General features: G+C 55.7%; 1 protein-coding gene across 2 annotated transcripts in view; it reads right to left on the bottom strand.

The window, feature by feature from the left end:
* Positions 1–19,225, bottom strand: part of LOC119969060 (cytosolic 5'-nucleotidase 1A-like) — an 80,415-nt gene extending 61,190 nt beyond the window's left edge. Inside the window, exons 1-2 of one of the 2 annotated variants that reach the window (XM_038802248.1) lie at positions 19,008–19,225; positions 4,713–4,880 (exon numbers count right to left, since the gene is read on the bottom strand). In XM_038802248.1, coding sequence (XP_038658176.1) covers positions 4,713–4,880; positions 19,008–19,091 — 252 coding nt within the window. In that variant the 5' untranslated portion in view covers positions 19,092–19,225. The remainder of the gene's footprint in view (positions 1–4,712; positions 4,881–19,007) is intronic. The other variant, XM_038802256.1, reaches the window with a different exon arrangement.
* Positions 19,226–22,031: the final 2,806 nt, after the last annotated feature.

Below are 22,031 nucleotides of genomic sequence, written 5' to 3' on the forward strand. Positions count from 1 at the left end.
AACTACCTGTACAGAAGAGGTACCCGTTATTGCAGTTCCTGTGAATGTCGATCCTGTGGAAGCATCTCAGACAACAGAATTACGCCGCTCTACAAGAAACAGAAAGTCAAGTCAAAGACTCGATTTATAATTATTCAATTTTGATAAATGTAAGAATTTTTATATCTCTATTGTATCTTATATCTGTTGCAGTAATGTTATTAAAAGTCTGGGTTAACGTATATATGTGTTGCAGTAATAGTATTAAAGAGCGTAGGCCAAGGTTCCCAGACTGTGGGCGGTTTTCTCAGGTCTTTCAGCCGCTTTTCCGGCATGGCGCAGCCTCGCTGACAGCGGGATTCTCCATTCCTGCAGCCGGCCAATGGGGTTTCCTATTGTGGCCACCTCATTCCATTGGGAAACCCGCAGGTGTGGATGAGCTGCTGGCAGACCGGAGAATCCCGCCGACTGAGAATTCTGCTGTGTGTGCCTGCTAAAGCTGTAATTAAGGTGTCATAAAAGTGAGGTCACAATTAATTCCAACCACTTGGTTGCAGAAAAAGGGCTAATGGTATGGTTTTTATATTTTGGATGGTTCCCTTGGTACAGATCATTTGATGGATTGTGTTAAATCCTAGCTAAGCAGCTCATGGGATACCTTCATGGCATACAGATGGTATAATTAATGGGAGGTGCCAGGTCTGTCTGTAGATTGCAGTTCTGCCAAATGCTGTTAGGTTGAGCAGAAGGTTCTGACAAGGCAGAAGTGTACTGGATCCGTTCTTAAAAGTATCTCTCTCCAAAGGTCTGCACACACAAGCAAGTAACTTTCATTGTTAACTTGATTTATAAGTGGCATTTGAACTATATTGTGTTGCTTTATTGGAATATTGTGGCAGATGTAGATTGAGCTACATTTTCCGTTTTCTTCTAGGCCTGTTTAATTGTTCGTTGTAATGCCACTTCTTTGATAATGTGGTTAATTTTGTGTTTAAATAAAAGTTTGTTTTAACATAAAATATACTTTTTGGTCAGAGTCATCACACCTGTGGTAAAGTACACTTTCTTCACAGTTTCACACATTACAAATTGTTTGGTATTCTCATCCAGTATCCTAACATTTATTGGGATCTGGTCTGGTATCCTAATACAACTCGTGTATAATGTTTAGTTCGAACTCAGGACTGAATAGCTTAGTTATTGAAGATTGTATAAATGAGTAAAAGGGGGATGGATGTGGTAATTTTTTCTTTATTCGTTCGTGGAATTTGGGCATCACCTGCTCAGCCAGCATTTAAGAGTCAACCACATTGCTGTGGGTCTGGAGCAATGAAGGACAAAATTCCATTTGCCTTCTTAATCAACTGTTGCACCTGTAAACCAACTTTTTGCGACTCATGCACGAGCACACCCAGGTCTCTCTGCACAGCAGCATGTTTTAATATTTTATTGTTTAAATAATAATCCCGTTTGCGCTTATTCCTACCAAAATGGATAACCTCACATTTGTCAACATTGTATTCCATATGCCAAATCTTAGCCCATTCACTTAACCTATCCAAATCCCTCTGCAGACTTCCAGCATCCTCTGCACTTTTTGTTTTACCACTCATCTTAGTGTCATCTGCAAACTTGGACACATTGCCCTTGGTCCCCAACTCCAAATTATCTATGTAAATTGTGAACAATTGTGGGCACAACACTGATCCCTGAGGGACACCACTAGCTACTGATTGCCAACCAGAGAAACACCCATTAATCCCCACTCTTTGCTTTCTATTAATTAACCAATCCTCTATGCATGCTACTACTTTACCCTTAATGCCATGCATCTTTACCTGATGCAGCAACCTTTTGTGTGGCACCTTGTCAAAGGCTTTCTGGAAATCCAGATATACCACATCCATTGGCTCCCCGTTATCTACCGCACTGGTAATGTCCTTAAAAAATTCAACTAAATTAGTTAGGCACGACCTGCCCTTTATGAACCCATGCTGTATCTGCCCAATGGGACAATTTCTATCCAGATGCCTCGCTATTTCTTCCTTGATGATAGATTCCAGCATCTTCCCTACTACCGAAGTTAAGCTCACTGGCCTATAATTACCCACATTCTGCCCACCTCCTTTTTTAAACAGTGGCGTCACGTTTGCTAATTTCCAATCCGCCGGGACAACCCCAGAGTCTGGTGAATTTTGGTAAATTATCACTAGTGCATCTGCAATTTTGCTAGCCATCTCTTTTAGCACTCTGGGATGCATTCCATCAGGGCCAGGAGACTTCTCTCCCTTTAACCCCATTAGCTTGCCATCACTACCTCCTTAGTGATAACAATCATCTCAAGGTCTTCATCTGTAATAGCCTCATTTCTATCAGTCACTGGCATATTATTTGTGTCTTCCACTACGAAGACCGACCCAAAAAACCTGTTCAGTTCCTCAGCCATTTCCTCATCTCCCGTTATTAAATCTCCCTTTCATCCTCAAAACATAGAACATACAGTGCAGAAGGAGGCCATTCAGCCCATCGAGTCTGCACTGACCCACTTAAGTCCTCACTTCCACCCTACCCCCGTAATCCCTCCTAACCATTTTGGACACTAAGGGCAATTTATCATGACCAATCCACCTAACCTGCACAGACTTTGGACTGTGGAAGGAAACCGGAGCACCCGGAGGAAACCCAGGCAGACAACCCAGGGAGAATGTGCACACTCCTCATAGACAGTGACCCGGCAGGGAATCGAACCTGGGACCCAGGCACTTGTGCAACCGTGCTTCCCCCAATATTTACCTGAGCCACTCTTTGTTGTTTTATATATTTGTAGAAACTTTTACTCTCTGTTTTTATATTCTGAGCAAGTTACTGTCATAATCTGTCTTACTCTTCTTTATCGCTTTTTTAGTAGCTTTCTGTTGTCCCCTAAAGACTTCCCAGTCCTCTAGTCTCCCACTGTTCTTTGCCACTTTGTATGGTTTTTCTTTCAATTTGATACTCTCCCTTATTTCCTCAGATACCTATGGTTGATTTTCCCTCTTTCTACCGTCCTTCTTTTTGTTGGGATAAACCTTTGCTGAGCACTGTGAAAAATCACTTGGAAGGTTCTCCACTGTTCCTCAACTGTTTCACCATGAAGTCTTTGCTCCTAGTCTACCTTAGCTAGTTCTTCTCTCATCCCATTGTAATCTCCTCTGTTTAAGCACAAAACACGAGTATTTGATTTTACCTTCTCACCTTCCATCTGTATTTTAAATTCCACCATATTATGATCGCTCCTTCCAAGAGGATCTATGAGATCTATGAGAACTATGAGATCATGAGATTGATCCTGTCTCATTACACAGGACCAGATCTAGGACCGCTTGTTCCCTTGTAGGTTCCATTACATACTGTTCTAGGAAACTATCACAGATACATTCTATAAACTCCTCCTCAAGGCTGCTTTGACCGACCTGGTTAAACCAATCGCCATGTGGATTAAAATCCCCCATGATAACTGCTGTAGCATTTCTACATGCATCAGTTATATCTTTGTTTATTGCCTGCCCCACCATAATGTTACTATTTGGTGGCCTATAGACTACTCCTATCAGTGACTTTTTCGCCTGATTTCCACCCAAATAGATTCAACCTTATTCTCCATAGCACCGATGTCATCCCTTACTATTGCCCGGATGTCATCCTTAAATAACAGAGCTACACCACCTCCCTCACCATCCACTCTGTCCTTCCGAATAGTTTGATACCCTTGGATATTTAACTCCCAAATGTAGTTGGATATTCAAGGTAGACTACGGGATCAAAACTGTGATCCACCACGCTTTGCGTTCAGTATCAAAAGGACAGAATGTCGCCATTTAAAATGGCCACCTGCAAAGGAATTGTGGTCAATTTGGGACACAGACAGGTGCACAGCCTCTGTGTATTGTCTAAAGAAACCAGACCTGGCAAGAAACCCCCAGTTCATTAAAGATCAATCACCATTTTCCCCAAGGCAATAGCATTCGCATTAAGGACCATTAACGATGGCAGACTAACCAGCGCCACCCCTCCCCTTATTTGGAAAGGCCTACGTGCCTGGAACAATGATAGCTAGGACCCGCCCAGCCATCGAGGCATCTGCCCCCTAATTGGCTAAGATCAATGAGGCTGATGAAAACCCTATCGATCCATTGGACCTGGAGTAAGGACCGCTCAAAAGGGCGCGAAAGAGACGAAGGATAAAAAGCTCTGTGCACTAGGGATCTGTCTCTTTCGTGACCGGCCTGTGCGCGACTAACTGTAGCAGAACAACCAAGTTCAAGGACCCGCGACCATTTCCTGAAGGACGAGCCCAGCTGAGACGAACCCAACAACTTCCAACCGACCACGTGGACCCGGATAAAGGCCTTATCTCGCACAGTGCCAGTCACTCAAAGTTAAGTAAAGGTCATCTTAGTTGTTAAGTTTAGTACAGAGCCGCATGTATTATTGCATGGAAATACAAGTCCTGTGTTATTAATAAACTTTGTTTTTGAGCTAACATATTGGTTGTGTGGTCATTTATTCAATGTAAGAAACAGCTTGTGGTTCACCTAAAGGGTAAAGAAAAGGCAACAGTACAAACCCACATCACTGACACACGTGCACACCCATCTTTAATGAAGGCCCAGTGTTTATACCGTGATGCAAATCCTGATCCATTGTTGTGGTGAGGAGTAATGGCTGTTAATGGATGTAGTTTTGGATCTTACCTTGACAAAGGGGAAGGCAGCACCTGGTGCAAAAGGCTCATTCTCATGTCCAACTTGGTATTTGACGTATGCTTCAACCCCATCTTTCTGGAAGATCTTTGTCTCCTCCTCCATATTAAATAGTGCCCTAGATGAGATTGCAATGGTTGTAGCATACTGCGGATTTGGCTATGGGAAAATTAGAAGCAATGGAAAAATAATCACCATCTGACACCATTTGTTAAGTTATCTCTGAAAATGAGCAGGTTCATTAGGCCTGCTCCTTTGCTACCCTGCCCATCAGCCCTTTAATCAATTTACAAACATTTCTCTGGTCTTATAAAAATATTAATATAGGAGCAGGAGGAGGCCATTCGGCCCTTTGAGCTTGCTCCCCCATTCATTATGAATATGTCTAAGTGCTATATCTAACCGCTTCTTAAAAACATAAAGGGCGGGATTCTCCATTGGCTGAAGCCGAAATCGGGAAAGGCAATTTGGGCGGAGAATTCGTTCTGACAGCAAAATCGCGGCAGGAGCTGATTTGCGCCAAATCGCAATTCCCCATCGGCTCGACAGCAGTGTCAATACGTTCCGGAATGCTCGTACAGTAGACACCATTTGCATATCATCAGTGGCCCCGACCCAGTATTCTCCTAGGCCTCCGCGATTCTTTGCCTCTGATGGGCCGGGTTCCAATGGCGTGGATTACTTGTGCTTTTAAAAATCGTGAAACCGGCATGGTGGCTGATGAGGGAGAGAGAAGAGGTAGGACCCGGAGAGGAGTGACTGCGGGCTGCTGGGCCAGACACTGGCCATGTTGGCTGGGGTTGGAGACGCCCTGCCAGGGCAGGCAGAGGAGGTAAACCGGGAGAAGAGGCTGAGTGGCCGGGGTGACCACCCGCCCCCCCACCGACGGGACTGGGGCAGTGTCCAGGCATCGATCGCCATTACGGTAGCCATCGTGCTGCGCACCCACTGACCATCCACCTTGGCTCCTGGTTCTCCAGAGTGACACTGACTTTTTGGGTGCCCCCTCCTCCCACCCACGCACCCCATTCCCCAGCACACCACCCCCCACCCAGCCGCCACCCACCGACGGCCCAACCAGGGCAACACCCACAGTAGCCGTTGGCGTGGGCAGTGCCAGCCAACAGTACCCCTGGCATCAGGGCTGGGTGCCAAGGCCAAAGGCCCCGCGGTGATGGGCACCAACAGGGCCAGGGGTGTGAGGATTTGGAGGGGGAGGGACATGCGGGCGCAGAGCCCGCAGTTCCAGCCGGAGCCACCATCTAGCCCGGTGGATCTGGTTGGCTACAGGTATATGTGCCATGCTAACATGTCAACCTTTCAACCCCTGCAGACAATGGATATTGGAATTCAACCAGCAATGGTGGTCTTCCTGCTAGTCTCCACAGCCCGAGGGGATGTCCTGCGACTGTACGAGTGGGCGCTGTTTGAGGAGGAGAAGGAAGCTGCAGTACAGGGGCCGGTGGCAGCTGCCCAGGATGTAGAGCTGGCTGCCCAACAGGCCGAGGAGGAGGAAGCGCCAAGGAGATGCCGCATGAGGACCGAGGACCGACTGGACCAGCCAAGCCGTCGAAGACTCTGGCTGAGCAGAAATAGTGAGACATATCTGCCAGATTGTGGCACACCTGGCAATGCGGGGGCATGCAGGACACCTGCTCCCGGTGGCCGTCAAGCTGACAGTCACCCTGAACTCCTACGCGACGGGGTCCTTCCAGGCGCTGAGTGGGGACCTGTCCGGGATCTCAAAGACTTTGGTACGCAGGTGCATCCGCGCCGTCACAGAGACTCTATGTGCCATGGCGGATCAAGGCATCCATTCAACATAGAACATTGAACATTACAGCGCAGTACGGGCCCTTCGGCCCTCGATGTTGCGCCGACCTGTGAAACCATCTGAAGCCTATCTGATCTACACTATTCCATTTTCATCCATATGTCTATCCAGTGACCACTTAAATGCCCTTAAATTTGGCGAGTCTACTACTGTTGCAGGCAGGGCGTTCCACACCCCTACTACTCTCTGAGTAAAGAAACTGCCTCTGACATCTGTCCTATATCTATCACCCCTCAATTTAAAGCTATGTCCCCACGTGTTGGTCATCACCATCCGAGGAAAGAGACTCTCACTGTCCACCCTATCTAACCCTCTGACTATCTTATATGTCTCTATCAAGTCACCTCTCAGCCTTCTTCTCTCTAACGAAAACAACTTCAAGTCCCTGAGCCTTTCCTCGTAAGACCTTCCCTCCATACCAGGCAACATCCTAGTAAATCTCCTCTGAACCCTTTCCAAAGCTTCCACATCCTTCCTATAATGTGGTGACCAGAACTGCACGCAGTACTCCAGGAGCGGCCGCACCAGAGTTATGTACAGCTGCAGCATGACCTCGTGGCTCCGATACTCAATCCCCCTACTGATAAAGGCTAGCACACCATATGCCTTCTTAACAGCCCTATTAAACTGGGTGGCAACTTTCAGGGATTTATGTACCTGGATGCTGAGATCCCTTTGTTCATCTACACTACCAAGAATCTTGCCATTAGCCCAGTACTCTGCATTCCTGTTACTCCTTCCAAAGTGAACCACCTCATACTTTTCCTCATTAAACTCCACCTGACACCTCTCAGGTCAGCTCTGCAGCTTATCTATGTCCCTCTGTATCCTATAACATCCTTCAGCACTATCCACAACTCCACCGACCTTCGTGTCATCTGCAAATTTATTAACCCATCCTTCTACACCCTCTTCCAGGTCATTTATAAAAATGACAAACAGCAGTGGCCCCAAAACAGATTGCGGTACACCACTAGTAACTGAACTCCAGGATGAACATTTGCCATCAACCACCATCCTCTGTTTTCTTTCAGCTAGCCAATTACTGATCCAAACCGCTAAATCACCTTCAATCCCATACTTCCGTATTTTCTGCAATAGCCTGTCGTGGGGAACCTTATCAAACGCCTTACTGAAATCCATATACACCACATCAACCGCTTTACCCTCATCCACCTGTTTGGTCACCTTCTCAAAAAACTCAATAAGGTTTGTGAGGCATGACCTACCCTTCACAAAACCGTGTTGACTATCCCTAATCATGTTGACTATCGCCCACTGTGCTAAACCAGCAATCACGAAAACAGTGAATCTGGCACCATTTCTCATTTGAATCGATTGTGGCATTAGTGCTAGCCCCTCAACGGTAGCGGAATCGTTAGCGTTCTGACGCCTGTTTTCCTGTCCTAAAAGTCCACGGATTCTGCGTTGGCGATAAACCTATTCTCGAAATGGAGAATCCCTCCCAAAATGTTTGGGCCTCATCTGCTTTCTGTGGTAGCAAATTCCACTGATTCACCACTCTTTGGGTGAAGAAATTTCTCATCTCTGTCCTAAACAATCTACCTTGTCTCCTCAGTCTGTGACCATGGTTCTAGACACCCCCACCATTGCGAACATCCTTTCTGCATCTACCCTGTCCAGTCCTGTTCGAATTTTATAGGTTTCTATGAGATCCTCCCTCATTCTTCTGAACTCCAGCAAATATAATCCTGTCTCAATCTCCCCTCATATGGCAGTCCTGGCATCTCAGGAATCAGCCTGGTAAATCTTCTCTGCAGTCCCTCCACAGCGAGAACATCCTTTCTCAGATAAGGAGACCAAAACTGCACACAACATTCCAGGTGTGGCCTCACCAACGCCCTGTATAATTACAGCAAGGCAACCCTGCTCCCATATTTGAATCCACTCGCAATGAAGTCCAGCATACCTGTAGCCATCTGAGATGGCCACCTCAAAGGACCATGGGAATAATGGCCAACCCAGGACTCAGGCAGATACAGAGCTTCTGTCTATTTGAAACACAGATAGCTAGAACCGATCGAAACACCCGCTCGTTTACACTCTAATGGCCCATTTCCCCAGAACAGTAGGACTATACTCAAGTAACCAATACAGACACAGACTGATCAGCGCCACCCCCCTTTACTGAGAGAGCCCAACCACCAAGGTCAATGACCGCTCCTTACCCGCCCAGCCACCCGTCCCTTTATTGGCCAAAATTGAAAGCAGTGATCGAAGCCTGTCGAATTATTGGGTCCAAAATTAAGGACCGTCCCAAAGAGCGTGAAACCCTCGAGGAATAAAAGAGGACACAGCCATGTGTTCTGTCTCTTTTGGACCAGGCCTGTGCCAGCCTCTTTTTGATCTGGCCTGTTCCAGCCCAACTGCAGCATAACGACCAGACAGCCAAGTTCAAGACCAACAATCGATACCTTGACGGATGAGCCCAGCAGAGACAGAGCCACTTTCTTCAAACCAGCCACGTGATCAAGATAAAGGCCGTATCCACTTGCACAGTGCCTGTCGCCTGAAGTTAAGTATAAGTTATTGTTGTTGATAGGTGTAGTTTAACTTGTAGTACATTGTGCTTGCATGTCGAAGTAATCCTTGTGTGTAAATAAACCATATTTGAACTTGAACTGACTAACTGGATGTGTGGTCATTTGACCGATATACGGGAAAGCCTTGTGGTTCAGTAAGAGAAACAGAAACACCCACAGTATTGACGACGCTGTTGGGACATAACATCATATCATAAAAAGAGCCTCAGTATCATATTGGCGACTCTAAAGAGCAACATTATTGGTGACGCAAGTGGGATAGTATTCCGATTGGCAACATACCATTTGCCTTATTTGCTGTCTGCTGTACCTAGAACAAAGAACAAGGAAGAGTTTAAGCACAGAAACAGGCCCTTTGGCCCTCCATGCCGCCCATCTAACCAAAAACCTTTTACACCTATGGGGTCCGTATCCCGTTATTCCCATCCTATTCATGGATTTGTCAAGACCCCCTTTATCGTACTGCTTCCACCACCTCTTCCGGCAATGAGTTCCAGGCACCCACGACCGCCTGTGTAAAAAACACTTCCCTATATCTCCTGTGAACATGCCCCTAGAATTCCTTCTCTGTGTCTCTACCTCTTCCCCCTCTTTTAAGATGCTCCTTAAAACCAATCTCATTGACCAAAATATCCTTTTGTGGCATGATGTTAAATTCAGTTTGATAATTGCTCTTGTAAAACACTTTGAGACATATTTCTACATAATTGCACTATATAAATGCACAGTGTTGTTTAGTAGCAGCAAATGAAGGAACATATTCTGCCCCAACTGATCCCTTTTGGTACTGGTCTCCTTATTTAAGGATGCAAATACATTAGAAGCAATTCAGAGAAGGTTTATTGATTGATACCGGAAATGGACAGGTTGTCTTGTGAGGAAAGATTGGACAGGCTCGGCCAATGGAAATTAGAAGAGTAATAGGCAATTTGATTGAAATATGTGCGATCCCGACAAGGTAGACGTGAAGAGGATGTTTCCTCTTATGGGAGAATGTAAAATTAGGGGCCACTGTTTAAAAATAAGGAATGGCCCATGATATGAAGAAATTATTTCTCTCAAAGAGTATTGAGTCTTCAGAACTCGCTTTCACAAAAGACAGTGAAAGCTGAATCTTTAAATCTTTTTAAGGCAAAAAGATCGGGTGGGCCCCGATCACAGGCCAGGCCACCGTGGGGGGCCCCCTGGGGCCAGATCTCCCCGTGCCCCCCCCAGGAACGGGTGGTCACTCAGCCCATCGCAAGCTGGAGAATCGGCGGGAGGGGTCACTGCCAACGGACCCTGAACGGCGCGGCTCGATTCCCGCCGCCGCCCGAAAAACCGGCGCCGGAGAATCCAGCAGCCACGTTAGGCGGCGGGGCGGGAGTCACGCTGCCCCCCCCCCCCCAGCCGATTCTCCGTCCCTCATATTGATCCAAATTATAGGCCGAAATTCTTCGCTCCGGCGACAGAGTGCGGGCGCCGGCGGGAAAACGGGCTGCCGCTGCCCGTTCCGAGATGACATTCTCCGGCCTACAAAGGGGCTAGAAGGGCCGTGGCGGGAAGCGCGGGGGCATAAACGACGTGGCGCAAAACAGGTGACGCGAGCACACAGGCTGCTGACGGGGGACCATGGCGCCACGCCGAGCAGCGGCCAGATTCACACACCACTATCCGGAGGCGCTGCTGGATGCCCTCGAGGTGAGGAGGTCTGTACTCTGGACCTGGCCGGAGGGTGCCAGCCAATATGGCTTGGTGTCTGTGGAGGGAGGTGGGCGCGGCCGTGATGCCACCGCGGTGACACCCAGGACTGGCGAGCAGTGCCGCAAAAGACTCCACGACCTACTGAGGGCAGCCAGGGTGTGTACCCAGCAATGTGCCCATGACACCAACTCCCCCTACATGTGTGACACCCACCCCCTCCCCAGGGGGATGGTACAACCACAGCCGTGAGGCACATGGCTGCAGCTACCCATACAAGCCACGTTGGCCCTGTACCCTGTGCACCCATGCCAACATAGACCCACCTGCATGCAGTGGACTGCCTGACAATGTTGTTATTCCTGCCCCCCCCCCCCCCCCAGGAAAAGAGCGCCCACAACCAACGCAGCAAGCCCGAACAGGAGGGGGTGAATCTGACCTGTGCCAGCTCACTGTGCACGAGCAGAGGGCACTGGACATAGCCGGTGCACCCGAGGACCAGGCGATTGCCAATGGTTGGTGGGCACGCCACCAAGTTAGATCTCCTTCCAGTCCCCCTTCCCCTCACCCCCTACCCCTCACCCCCTCAGCCCTCCCCCCCTCAGCCCTCTCCCCCTCAGCCCTCTCCCCCTCAGCCCTCTCCCCTCAGTCCCCTCCCCTCAGCCCCCTCCCCTCAGCCCTCAGCCCTCTCCCCTCTCCCCTCAGCCCCCTCCCCTCAGCCCCCTCCCCTCAGCCCTCTCCCCTCAGCCCCCTCCCTTCAGCCCGCTCCCCTCAGCCCCCTCCCCTCAGCACTCCCCCCTCAGCCCTATCCCCTCTCCCTTCAGCCCTCTCCCCTCAGCCCTTTCCCTCCACTCTCCCCTCAGCCCTCTCCCCTCAGCCCTCTCCCCTCAGCCCTCAGCCCCCCCTCAGCCCCCACCCCTCCCCCCTCAGTCCTCTCCCCTCAGCCCTCTCCCCTCAGCCCCCTCCCCTCAGCCCTCTCCCCTCAGCCCTCTCCCCCTCAGCCCTCTCCCCTCAGCCCCCTCCCCTCAGCCCCTTCCCCTCAGCCCTCTCCCCTCAGTCCTCTCCCCTCAGCCCCCTCCCCTCAGCCCCCTCCCCTCAGCCCTCTCCCCTCAGCCCTCAGCCCCCTCCCCTCAGCCCTCCCCCCTCAGCCCCCTTCCCTCAGCCCTCTTCCCTCAGCCCTCTCCCCTCAGCCCTCTCCCCTCAGGCCCCTTCCCTCAGCCCTCTCCCCTCAGCCCTCTCCCCCTCAGCCCTCTCCCCTCAGCCCCCTCCCCTCAGCCCCTTCCCCTCAGCCCTCTCCCCTCAGCCCTCTCCCCTCAGCCCCCTCCCCTCAGCCCCCTCCCCTCAGCCCTCTCCCCTCAGCCCTCAGCCCCCTCCCCTCAGCCCCCTCCCCTCAGCCCTCTCCCCTCAGCCCCCTTCCCTCAGCCCTCTTCCCTCAGCCCTCTCCCCTCAGCCCTCTCCCCTCAGGCCCCTTCCCTCAGCCCTCTCCCCTCAGCCCCCTCCCCTCAGCACACTACCCTCAGCCCCCTCCCCTCAGCCCTCTCCGCTCAGCCCCCTCCCCTCAGCCCCTCCCCTCAGCCCTCTCCCCTCAGCCCCCTCCCCTCAGCCCGCTCCCCTCAGCCCCCTCCCCTCAGCACTCCCCCCTCAGCCCTCTCCCCTCTCCCTTCAGCCCTCTCCCTCAGCCCTTTCCCTCCACTCTCCCCTCAGCCCTCTCCCCTCAGCCCTCTCCCTTCAGCCCTCAGCCCCCTCCCCTCCCCCCTCAGTCCTCTCCCCTCAGCCCTCAGCCCCCTCCCCTCAGCCCCCTCCCCTCAGCCCTCTCCCCTCAGCCCTCTCCCCCTCAGCCCTCTCCCCTCAGCCCCCTCCCCTCAGCCCCTTCCCCTCAGCCCTCTCCCCTCAGCCCTCAGCCCCCCCCCTCAGCCCCCTCCTCTCAGCCCTCTCCCCTCAGCCCCATTCCCTCAGCCCTCTTCCCTCAGCCCTCTCCCCTCAGCCCTCTCCCCTCAGGCCCCTTCCCTCAGCCCCTCTCCCCTCAGCCCCCTCCCCTCAGCCCCTTCCCCTCAGCCCTCTCCCCTCAGCCCCCTCCCTCAGCCCTCTCCCCTCAGCCCCCTCCCCTCAGCCCCCTTCCCTCAGCCCTCTCCCCTCAGCCCTCTCCCTCAGCACACTCCCCTCAGCCCCCTCCCCTCAGCCCTCTCTGCTCAGCCCCTCCCCTCAGCCCACTCCCCTCAGCCCCCTCCCCTCAGCCCGCTCCCCTCAGCCCCCTCCCCTCAGCCCTCTCCCCTCAGCACTCCCCCCTCAGCCCTCTCCCTTCAGCCCTCTCCCTTCAGCCCTCTCCCCTCAGCCCTTTCCCTCCACTCTCCCCTCAGCCCACTCCCCTCAGCCCTCTCCCCTCAGCCCTCTCCCCTCAGCCCTCTCCCTTCAGCCACGTCTCCCTTCAGCCCCCCTCAGCCCTCAGCTCCCTCGCCCTCTCCCCCTCTCCCTCTCAGCCCCCTCCCCTCAGCCCTCTCTCTTCTCTCAGCCCCCTCCCCTCAGCCCCCCTCCTCTCCTCTCAGCCCCCTCCCTCAGCCCCTCCTCTCCTCTCAGCCCCCTCCCTCAGCCCTCTCCCCTCAGCCCCCTTCCCTGAGCCCTCTCCCCTCAGCCCCCTCCCCCTCAGCCCCCCTCCCCCATCAAGGCCCCCTCCCCTCACCCTCCCTCAGCCCTCTCCCCTCAGCCCCCCTCCCTCAGCCCTCTCCCTCAGCCCTTCCCTCAGCCCTCTCCCCTCAGCCCCCTCTCCTCAGCCCCCTCCCCTCAGCCCCCTCCTCTCCTCTCAGCCCCCTCCCCTCAGCCCCCTCCTCTCCTCTCAGCCCCCTCCCCTCAGCCTTTTCCCCTCAGCCCCCTCCCCTCAGCCCCCTCCCCCTCAGCCCCCTCCCCTCAGCCCCCTCCTCTCCTCTCAGCCCCCTCCCCTCAGCCTTTTCCCCTCAGCCCCCTCCCCTCAGCCCTCTCCCCTCAGCCCTCTCCCCTCAGCCGTCTCCCCTCAGCCCCCTTCCCTCAGCCCTCTCCCCTCAGCCCCCTTCCCTCAGCCCTCTCCCCTCAGGCCTCTCCCCTCAGCCTTTTCCCCTCAGCCCCCTCCCTCAGCCCTCTCCCCTCCCAGCCCTCTCCCCTCCCAGCCCTCTCCCCTCGGCCCCCTCCCCTCAGCCCCCTCCTCTCAGCCCTCTCCTCTCAGCCCTCTCCCCTCAGCCCCCTCCCCTCAGCCCCCTCCCCTCAGCCCCTCCCCTCAGCCCTCTCCCCTCCCAGCCCTCTCCCCTCCCAGCCCTCTCCCCTCGGCCCCCTCCCCTCAGCCCCCTCCTCTCAGCCCTCTCCCCTCAGCCGTCTCCCCTCAGCCCCCTTCCCTCAGCCCTCTCCCCTCAGCCCCCTTCCCTCAGCCCTCTCCCCTCAGGCCTCTCCCCTCAGCCTTTTCCCCTCAGCCCCCTCCCCTCAGCCCCCTCCCCTCAGCCCCCTCCCCTCAGCCCTCTCCCCTCCCAGCCCTCTCCCCTCCCAGCCCTCTCCCCTCGGCCCCCTCCCCTCAGCCCCCTCCTCTCAGCCCTCTCCCCTCAGGCCTCTCCCCTCAGCCCCCTTCCCTCAGCCCTCCCATCTCACCCGCGTACCACGAACCACACCCCCTTGCACCCACCTAACCATGATGGTGTATTGTGAGTTGTAGGGCCACGTGGTGACCGACCTGGAGCACCCAGCGGACACCGCCCACATCCAGCACCTGGACGGCCAGCCCACAGGGACTCTAGCAACGACGGGGAGGGCAGCTCTAATATCAGCCCCCCAGCCCAGTCCAGTGACAACACAACGACACAGCACATAGGGGAGAGACAGACATGAAAGGACACAAGACACCAACACGGAGGTGACGGACAGACAGGACACGGCACCCCAGGGGACCCCCGACCACAGGTCCGATGAAGACACTGAGGTGGCGTCACATCTATCTCCTCCACCCCCCGCCATCGCAGAGACACTCACCTCGGTTGGTCATGTTAGTGATGAGGCTTCTGGGACAGTAACTGGTGCGCACCACACAGCCATTCCAGTACAGCAGGTGGAGGTAGGAGCAGCCGAGGGGCCGGACGGTGGGAGGGCAGCCCAGCCTCGGCAAACACCTGTTGCCTGGACGGGTCTGCCGCCCACCCATAGACCCAATGGAGTCGGGGTCCCAGGGGTGTGAGAAGGTGACGGCCAACTTCCAGCACCTGCAGGCGCAAGTGCAGGAGTGCATCCGCATCCAGGAACAGGAAATGGTGGTGTCCGTGGTGGAGACAATGGTGGCGACAGTGTCGGGCGTGGGTCTGAGCCTGCAAGGCCTGGGGCTATCCGGGCATGCGGCCTCCGTGGCCCGGGACAGGGCTGCCGTCGCACAGGAAACCATGGGCCAGAGCCAGCTGAACATCGCAGAGACGCTCAACAACCTGGGCCAGTCCCAGCAGGACAAGGCCCAGTCCCAGCAGGACAAGGCCCAGTCCCAGCAGGACAAGGCCCAGTCCCAGCAGGACAAGGCCCAGTCCCAGCAGGACAAGGCCCAGTCCCAGCAGGCCAAGTCCCAGCAGGCCAAGGCCCAGTCCCAGCAGGCCAAGGCCCAGTCCCGGCAGGCCAAGGCCCAGTCCCGGCAGGCCAAGGCCCAGTCCAGGCAGGCCAAGGCCCAGTCCCAGCAGGCCAAGGCCCTGTTCAGGCAGGCCAAGACCCTGTCTCTGCAGGCCATCGCTGACAGCATCAGTGCCATTGGCCAGAGCCAATTGTACAGAGCCAGACACGGTTGGCGCACTCCCTACGCTCCATGGTCGTGAACATCCAGACCCTGGTCGATACCAGCGCAGGCCTCCAGGACTGGCAACGTCAGGTAATGCCGGTGCCCCAGGTGCTGGATCGTTCACACCCCCATCCCATGGGGAGCCCCGGGGGCCACCGGGCACCCTGGGGGGAGAGGAGGTGCTGGGGCACTTCCCCGCGCCACTTCCGCACCCACCCTACTGCCTGGTGCACCATTGCACCATCCCAATTGCCCGAGGTGCAGCCTGGCCCATCCAGGCCAGGCCGCCCCAGGAAGCGGCCGCCGACGGGGACCACAGTCACAGGGCAGGAATCACAGGAGTCCACCTCCAGTTCTGCAGTACCGTCTGGGGGAACACCTAGACGTAGTCATAGGGCCTGTAAGGCCAGAAAGGTAGACATGGATGAGTGAGTTGACACGGGTGCAGGGCACAGATTAGTTAGATGGGCTAGGGCACATGTACAGGATGTCTGTTATTAAACACATTCCACACTGCGTCTGTACTCTGTCCGGTGCGTGCAGGGGGTGGGGCGGGGACTGTGTGCCAGTGTGTGCGACGGGTGCTGCGATAGAGGTTGGGCTCCAGTGCATGTGACCTGCGCCCCCCACCCCCCCCTCACGGTTCCCCCACACCAGCCCGCCCCCGGCCATACGACAGGGCCATGAGATGCAGTGTCAGGGCTGCGTGCAGTCCACCCAGGTGGAGGGTTGTGATGTGGCCATGAGTCAGACATTGTTGAACAATGTATGGCTCGGAGCCCATTGCAGAGCAGGCTGTCACCATCCTCCCTGCCTTGTAGCAGACCCGCGTACACCATCGACCGTGCCCCCCATCCCGTTGTGCAGCAGGCAGATGTGTCATGGTGTGCATGCGGGTGTTGTGGTGGGAGGATTGGGGGTGGGAGGTGAGGGTGTTGTCGTGGGGGTGGGGTTGGGGGAGGTGAGTGTCCGTTGGGGAGGTGCGAACCCGCTGCCTGTGCCCATGCCCATCTCTACTGCCGCCCACCATGATCGCCGAAACGGGCAGCTACCAGCGTTTCCCATGCCTCCTGGCGCAGCTGGTGACACCGGGAAGCCTCGTGTTCCTGTCGATCCCACATGTCCCGTACATCGGCTCCCCCCTTACCTGGAGAAGAGTTCCCCTCATCCTGCCCGTCCTCCTCCTCCAGCACATCGACCCTCTGCTGGGCTGTGTTGTGTAGGACGCAGCAGACCACAACAATGCAGCCGACCCGCTCCGACGGGTACTGGCGGGCCCCTCCAGAACGGTCCAGGCATCTGAACCGCATCTTCAGCATCCCAAAGCATCTCTCGACCACACCCCTCGTCGCTGCATGGGCATCGTTGTAGCGTTGGTCTGTGGCCTCCGTGTAGGCGTCATCAGCCACGACCGCAACAGGTAGCCCCTGTCGCCCAGCAACCAGCCCTGCAGCCGGGGGGTGGGGGGGGGGATGAACAATTGGGCCAGTATAAAGGAGTCATGCACACTGCCAGGGTACCTGGCGCAGACGTGCAGGATTGTCATCCTGTGGTCGGAGACAGCTTGCACGTACATTGCATGTGTACCCTTCCTGTTTAGGCGCGTGGTCCTTTCCTCCGAGGTGGGCCGCATGGCGATGTGCACTCCATCGATCGCCCCCTACACCATGGGAATCTGGGCAACAGTGGCGAACCCCACTGCGCGGGCATCTTGGTGCGCACGGTCCACAGGGAACTGGATGTACTGGTCCGCACTGTCTTACAAGGCGTCGGTGACGGCCCGGATGCACCTGTGCACCGATGGCTGGGAGATGCCAGACAGATCCCCACTCTGCAACTGGAACGACCCCATCGCGAAGACGTTGAGGGCGACCGTCAACTTGACAGCCACCGGGAGGGCATGTCCACCCCTGGTCCCGTGTGGTGCCAGGTGTGCCATCTGGTGGCAGGGCTGGCCGACGGTCTTGCGGCACATCCGCAGTCTCCTCCTGCACGCCCTGTCCGTGAGGTCCTTGAAGGACATGCGGGGCCAGTACACACGGTGTTGCATTGGACGCTGCCGTGGCCGTGGCACACACTCCTCCTCCTCCTCCCCCCTTGGCACCCCCATGCTGTGGCTCCCGCATAGCATGATGCCACTCCTGCGCCTGCTCTACAGCAGGCTCCACCAACTCCCTCTCACGCCCGTGCTCCAGCTCCCACTGGGCCTCATGCAGGGCAGCAGCCCCGTCACGGCGGCCAACAACGCTGGAAGATGGCTAAACATTGTACGATCTGTAGGGGGTGGGAGTAGACAGGGTTTCATCACTGGTGGACCCCCCTCCATGACCAGGTGCTATAGGCAGCATGGCAGGCCCAGTTGCCAGCACATGCCGCACCCCCACCCCCTCAGTGGCCTGGCATCTGTCGGCTGTACCCCGTGCCAGGGCCACCGTCCGATGGCACTGCCCTCATGGGGTGGCTGCCATGTGTGCCACCCTGGAACCACCTGCCAATGGGTGCCGCTGGTCGGGGGGGGTCTGGCACAAGTCAGGACGGCCGGGCCCCGTGGCCGTGACAGCGGACAGGCTGGGGAGACGACCGCGTGTCCGCCATCATAGCAGGCCGTGGCCGCTCGCAGCCTTCCGTGCCCCCACCGCCACGCCCACTTCCCCCCACCCCTGGCAGCGGATGTGTGGGGCCAACCCCCACCTCCCCCCATCCACCTCGCCCCACCCCGGCAGCAGATGTGCAGGGCACCCTCCCCGCCCCCCCCCCCCCCCCCAGGGCCTCCCCCACACCACCTGCAGACATGGCCATCCCGCTCCCCATCCCGGGGTCCCCACCCCCAACACACCAACGCGCACCACGTGCCCCCCCCCCCCCCCCAGGCTCCCCACGCCATCATTCACCTCTTCTAGCAGCGTCAGCCAGCACGACTCTCTGGCGCTGTATTATAGCATGTTGGAACGGTGCCAGCGTGACTTTGGCTCATCCGGACAGGAGAATCGACGCTACGGCCATTTGCGCCGATTCTCCGTACGGCCCGGCGCTATTCGCACACGGCCGTTTCACAGTGGTGGGAGAATCGCATCCCAGAATAGGGGCGGTGTGGCGCGATTCACGCGGCGCCATGGCGATTCTCCCACCGGAGGGGGGTCGGAGAATCCAGCCCATATTCCTTTCTCTATCTCTCCGTCACTTTCATCTCTATGTCTCTCCATATCCCTCCCCCCATCTCCCTCCATCTGTGTCTATGTCTCTCTATTTATTTCTGTCTGTCTGTGTCTGCCTCTATCTCGATCAATCTGTGTTTGTCTCTCTGTTTATCTCTCTCTCTGTGTCTGTCTCTATCTCTGAGCTAACTCGGTCTCTATTTCCAAGAAAAAGCTGCTGTTTCTGCCCCGGTTTCTTTCCCGTTGCTCCCGGTTCGGCCTCACCCTCTATACCGCTCACCAATTTACCATTCTCGGCTTCTTCCTGGGGGAGAGGTGGCTGGGGGCGGCTGCAGCCGCTGGCAGGATCCCGGTCTCCACGATCCCCTCCATAGAGGTCAACAGCACAGAGAGAGGAGGGACAGAGAGATATACACAGAGGTGGAGACAGCGAGGGAGGAGGGATTGCAAGAGGGGTCGACAGACTGAGAGGGGGGAGGGGACATACACAGAGTGGGAGAGACAGAGTGAGACACACACAGATACAAAAACAGACACACACGGAGAGAGGGAAACACACACACAGGGAGAGGGAGAGAGAGAGAGACACACACAGGGAGAAAGACACACACAGGAGAGAGAGACACACAGGGAGAGAGGGAGACACACAGGGAGAGAGAGACACACACAGGGAGAGAGAGTGACACACAGGGAGAGAGAGACACACAGGGAGAGAGAGACACACACAGGGAGAGAGAGAGACACACACGGAGAGAGAGACACACACAGGGAGAGAGAGAGAGACACACGGAGAGAGACACACAGGGAGAGTGACACACACACGGACAGAGAGAGACACACACAGGGAGAGAGAGACACACACAAACAGGGAGACAGAGAGAGACACACACACAGGGAGAGAGAGACACACACAGGGAGAGAGTCACACACACCGGGAGAGAGAGACACACAGGGAGATAGAGACACACACAGGGAGAGAGAGAGAGAGAGAGGCAGGGAGAGAGAGAGAGACACAGACGGAGAGAGAGAGAGAGACCCACACAGGGAGAGAGAGAGAGACACAGGGAGAGAGAGAGACACACACACAGGGAGAGAGAGACACACACACACAGGGAGAGAGAGACACACACAGGGAGAGAGACACACACACAGGCAGAGAGAGAGAGAGAGACACAGGGATCTGTGTCACACACACAGGGGGAGAGAGAGAGACACACACGGGGAGAGAGAGAGACACACATGGGGAGAGAGAGAGACACACACGGGGAGAGAGAGAGACACACACACGGAGAGAGAGACACACAGGGAGAGAGACACACACAGGGAGAGAGACACACACACAGGGAGAGAGAGACACAGGGGGAGAGAGACAGACACACACACACGGAGAGAGAGAGGCACACACACACGGAGAGAGACAGACACACACACACGGAGAGAGAGAGACACACACACACGGGGAAAGAGACACACACACACAGGGAGAGAGAGAGATACACAGGGAGAGAGAGAGAGAGAGACACTCACAGGGAGAGAGAGACACGCACACACAGGGGGAGAGAGTGAGAGAGACACACACAGGGGAGAGAGGGAGAGACACACACACAGGGAGAGAGAGAGACACACACACGGAGGGAGAGACACACACACACAGGGAGAGAGAGACACACAGGGAGAGAGAGACACACACACGGAGAGAGAGACACACAGGGAGAGAGACACACACAGGGAGAGAGACACACACACAGGGAGAGAGAGACACGGGGAGAGAGAGAGACACACACACACGGAGAGAGAGAGGCACACACACACGGAGAGAGACAGACACACACACACACGGAGAGAGAGAGACACACACACACGGGGAAAGAGAGACACACACACACAGGGAGAGAGAGAGACACACAGGGAGAGAGAGAGAGAGACACTCACAGGGAGAGAGAGACACGCACACACAGGGGGAGAGAGTGAGAGAGACACACACAGGGGAGAGAGGGAGAGACACACACACAGGGAGAGAGATAGACACACACACGGAGAGAGAGACACACACACACAGGGAGAGAGAGACACACAGGGAGAGAGAGACACACACACGGGTAGAGAGACACACATGGGCATCTCCTCACTGACCAACGGTCGGTAGCCTTCATGTTCAACAACACGCAGCGGGGCAAGATCAAGAATGACAAAATCTTGCGGTGGAGAATCGAGCTCTCCACCTTTAACTACGAGATCTTGTATCGCCCCGGCAAGCTCAACGAGCCCCCAGACGCCCTCTCCCGAGGTACATGTGCCAGTGCACAAGTGAACCAGCTCCGTGCCTTGCACGACAGCCTTTGCCATCCGGGGGTCACCCGCTTGTACCATCTGATCAAAGCCCGCAATCTGCCCTACTCCGTCGAGGAAGTACGGACAGTCACCAGAGACTGCCAGATCTGTGCGGAGTGCAAGCCGCACTTCTACCGGCCAGATCGCGCGCGCCTGGTGAAAGCATCCCGCCCCTTAGAACGCCTCAGCGTGGACTTCAAAGGGCCCCTTCCCTCTACCGACCGCAACACCTACATCCTTAGTGTGGTCGGTGAATTTTCTAGGTTCCCCTTTGCCATCCCATGCCCAGATATGATGTCTGCCACCGTCATCAAGGCCCTGGATTCCATTTTCGCCCTGTTCGGTTTCCCCGACTATATCCACAGTGACAGGGGATCCTCATTCATGAGCGATGAGCTGCGTCAGTTCCTGCTCAGCAGGGGTATTGCCTCCAGCAGGACGACCAGCTACAACCCCCGGGGAAACGGGCAGGTAGAGAGGGAGAACGGGACGGTATGGAGGGCCGTCCAGCTGGCCCTACGGTCCAGGAACCTCCCAGCCGCTCGCTGGCAGCAGGTCCTCCCTGACGCGCTCCATTCCATTCGGTCGCTACTGTGCACCGCAACTAACAGTACACCCCATGAACGCGTTTTTGCCTTCCCTAGGAAGTCCACATCCGGAGTGTCGCTCCCGACTTGGCTCACGACTCCAGGCCCAGTCCTTCTCCGTAGGCATGTACGGCACCACAAGGCGGAACCCCTGGTGGACAAAGTACGCCTTCTCCACGCCAACCCTCAGTATGCCTACGTGGAGTTCCCCGACGGCCGCCAGGACACAGTCTCGCTCCGGGACCTGGCTCCCTCAGGTGCCGATCCCATGCCCACACCCCTTCCTGCGCCAACCCCAGCGCCCCCCTATTCGTCCCCATCAGGTCCATCCCTAATCCCCCTGCCCACCCTGGAGGACATGGAAGATTTCAGCTTGCTCTCGGAGTCATCCCGC

This window comes from Scyliorhinus canicula, chromosome 1 (assembly GCF_902713615.1).
Source record: "Scyliorhinus canicula chromosome 1, sScyCan1.1, whole genome shotgun sequence".
In the NCBI taxonomy this organism is placed as follows: Eukaryota; Metazoa; Chordata; class Chondrichthyes; order Carcharhiniformes; family Scyliorhinidae; genus Scyliorhinus; species Scyliorhinus canicula.